At 56.9% G+C, this 2,982-nt stretch overlaps 1 protein-coding gene across 1 annotated transcript in view; it reads left to right on the top strand.

The window, feature by feature from the left end:
- Nucleotides 1-2,982, top strand: part of Kank2 (KN motif and ankyrin repeat domains 2) — a gene marked incomplete at its 5' end in the record, with an annotated part of 16,909 nt that overhangs the window by 12,288 nt on the left and 1,639 nt on the right. The window contains one exon of the mRNA XM_013033950.1: nt 569-711. Coding sequence (XP_012889404.1) covers nt 569-711 — 143 coding nt within the window. The remainder of the gene's footprint in view (nt 1-568; nt 712-2,982) is intronic.

The following is a 2,982-nucleotide window of genomic DNA, read 5'->3' as shown; positions in this document are numbered from 1 at the left end:
AGGGAGGAGGCACCAGTCCCCCTGCCTGAGGGAGGAGGCACCAGTCCCCCTGCCTGAGGGAGGAGGCACCAGTCCCCCTGCCTGAGGGAGGAGGCCGCCCTTCCCCAGTCGGAGGGAGGAGGCCTCGCCTTCCCGGTCCGATGGAGGCGGCACCTCCTCCCTGTCTGCTGGGGAGGCTCTCACCGGCCTCTGATGCGGGACGTGCGCCTCGCAGTCCGAGGGAAGCGGACAGCAGCCCGGGCAGCGCCATCCCCCGGCGTCGCCCACCCTGAGCGTGCTGCCCGGTGGAGGCCGCGCCCGGAGCCCTGGTCAGAGGGGACAGTGTGGCCTCCGGCCTGCGCCCTCAATGGGGGCGACACGGGCGGTCTGAAGGCTGATTCACAGGGTTGCCCCTGAGACACCCCAAACCTGACCATCGCCCCGTCTAGGAGCCCTTCTTTGAAGGGGAGACCCCCCCCCGCCACCATGGATGGGACTTTCCTTATGAGAAAAGGGGTCCAGATAACCCAGCCCCCAGGGGACCCCGGGAAGGGGGCTGACCTCTGACCCCGCGCGCCCCGCCCCTCAGGTGTGTGCCAGGTGGACAAGCAGAACCGCGCCGGCTACAGCCCCATCATGCTCACCGCGCTGGCCACGCTCAAGACGCAGGACGACATCCAGACGGTGGACCAGCTCTTCCGCCTAGGGGACGTCAACGCCAAGGCCAGCCAGGTGCGGGCTCCCGATCCCAGGCCACCGATGGGGAAACTGAGGCCCACGAGAGGCAGGGTTCCTTCTCCAAGGTCCCAGGCCAGCCCAGGGGAACACAGAGACCCAGTTCCAAAGACAACATGGGGCGGGGGCGGGGCTAGCGGGGCAGGGCTCTGGGTGTGGGCGTGGTCCAGTAGTGGGCGGGGCTTTGGCCAGGGCGGGGTTCAATGAGAGCCGGGCTCTTGGTGAGGGCGGAGCTCTGGGCGTAGGGTGTGGTCAGTAGTGGGCGGGGCTCTGCTGAGGGCGGGGCCAATGATGGGGCAGGGCTCGGGTAGGGTCGGGGCCCAGCGGCAGACTGCTTGCTAGCAAATGCAAGTCCCCGAGTTCAAAACCCAGTACAGCCCAAGGAAATAAAAAGATTCAAGGCGCCAGACAACCATGGCGTTCGCCTGTCATCCTAGCTACTCAAGAGGCTAAGAGCTGAGGATCAAGGTTCAAAGGCAGCCCCGGCAGGAAAGGCCATGAGATTCTTATCTCCAAGGAACCTGCAAAAAGCCAGAAGTAGAGCTGTGGCTCAAGTAGTACTAGAATAGTTGCCCCGAGCACCACAGCTCAGGGGTCGCACCAGCTCAGAGTTCAAGCTCCAGTACCAATGAAAAAAAAGATTTTTTTTTTCTTGAAGTTCAGAAAAAAATCCCAGCACTCAGGAGGCTTAGGCAGGATGATCAGGAAGCTCTCAAGTTCAGGAAGATCTCAATTCAGCATCTGCCTGAGCTGCACAGTGAGACCCTATTGGGGGAGAAATGAAACAGGGAAATCAGCATCATGCACAGTGACTTAGAGCTGTAATCTTAGAGCGCTAAAAAGAGGATGGTGTTTTAAAGCCAGCCCAGGCAAAGAGCTAGCCACGTCCCATCTCCAAACAAGCCAGCCATGCTGCGGCATAGCTATCTGGAAGACGAAGAATCATGGCCAGAGGCCAGCCCGGGCATACCAAGGGACAGTGGTGTGCCTTTCAGGGCTGGAAATGTATTGGTGATAGGAGGCCCTAGGTTTGATCTCTGGCCCAGCAAAGGTTACAGAGCAGCGTGTAACCTCTTGTGTCTGGCTTCTTTTTTTTTTTTGTCAGTCATGGGGCTTGAACTCTGGGCCTGGGCGCTGTCCCTCAGCTCTTCAGCTCAAGGCTAGCGCTCTACCACTGAGCCACCTTCCAGCCCCATGTGTCTGCCTTTTTTCACTCAACAATAGTGTGTGCAAAATTCATCCATATTGAGTATTCTTAGTATACAAAATACTGTTCTCATCCCTTTCCGTGGCTGAGTATTATTCTATTATATGGCTGAACCACAGTTTGATGTGTGTGTGTGTGTGTGTGTGTGTGTGTGTGTGTGTGTGTGTTGTGACTGGAGCTTGAACTCAGGGCCTTGTGCTTGCACTATACTTTTTGGCTCAAGGATAGTGCTCTACCATTTGGGCCAAGCCTCCACTTCCAGCTTTTTTTTGCTGGGTAATTGGGGGTGGGTCTCATGGACTTTTGTTCCTGAGCTAGCTTTGACTCAGAAGGTGATCCTCAGATCTCAGCCTCCAAAGTAGCTAGGATTCCAGCTGTGAGCCACCAGCCCCTACATGGTTTTTTTGTACAAAGTTTTGGTTTATTTATTTATTTATTTTGGACGCTTAAGGAGAAAGTTCATCATTCTATAACCCATTCTGGCCTGGAACTTGCTTTGTAGCCCAGACTGGTCTTTTTTTGTTGTTATTATTGTTCATGAGGCTTGGGGCCTGGGTGCTGTCCCTCAGCTCTTTCACCCATGGCTAGCACCCTACCACTTTGAGCCACAGCGCCACTTCAGGTTTCCTGAGTGGTTTATTGGAGATAAAAGTCTCACAGTCTTTGCTGCCTGGGCTAGCTTTGAACCGCGATCCTCCGATCTCAGCCTCTCAAAGGCTGGGATTACAGGCATGTACTCCTATACCCAGTGCTCTTGCATTGACTGTTTTATTGAGGCATACCCCTTACATGGACACAGCTACAGCTCTTAGCTGGATGAGGGGGGCGGTCCCCACAGTAGAAGGACACGGGGTGGGGTGGGCAGAGGTCCCCTGAGAATGAGACCTTGAAGCCGAGGGGACTTGGAAGACTGTTCAAGACATGATATATGATGAGGCGGGATATGGGGCAGAGGCGGGGCCTGCGAGGGCGAAGCCACATTCCCATTGGTTGCCGGGGCCAGGCGGGGCAGGGGCGGGGCCGGCCAGGGCGAAGCCACATTCCCATTGGTTGCCGGGGCC

This window comes from Dipodomys ordii, unplaced genomic scaffold (genome assembly GCF_000151885.1).
Source record: "Dipodomys ordii isolate 6190 unplaced genomic scaffold, Dord_2.0 Scaffold180, whole genome shotgun sequence".
In the NCBI taxonomy this organism is placed as follows: Eukaryota; Metazoa; Chordata; class Mammalia; order Rodentia; family Heteromyidae; genus Dipodomys; species Dipodomys ordii.
The sequence above is the reverse complement of the archived record's forward strand: the minus strand, read 5'-3'. Positions and strand labels throughout refer to the sequence as shown.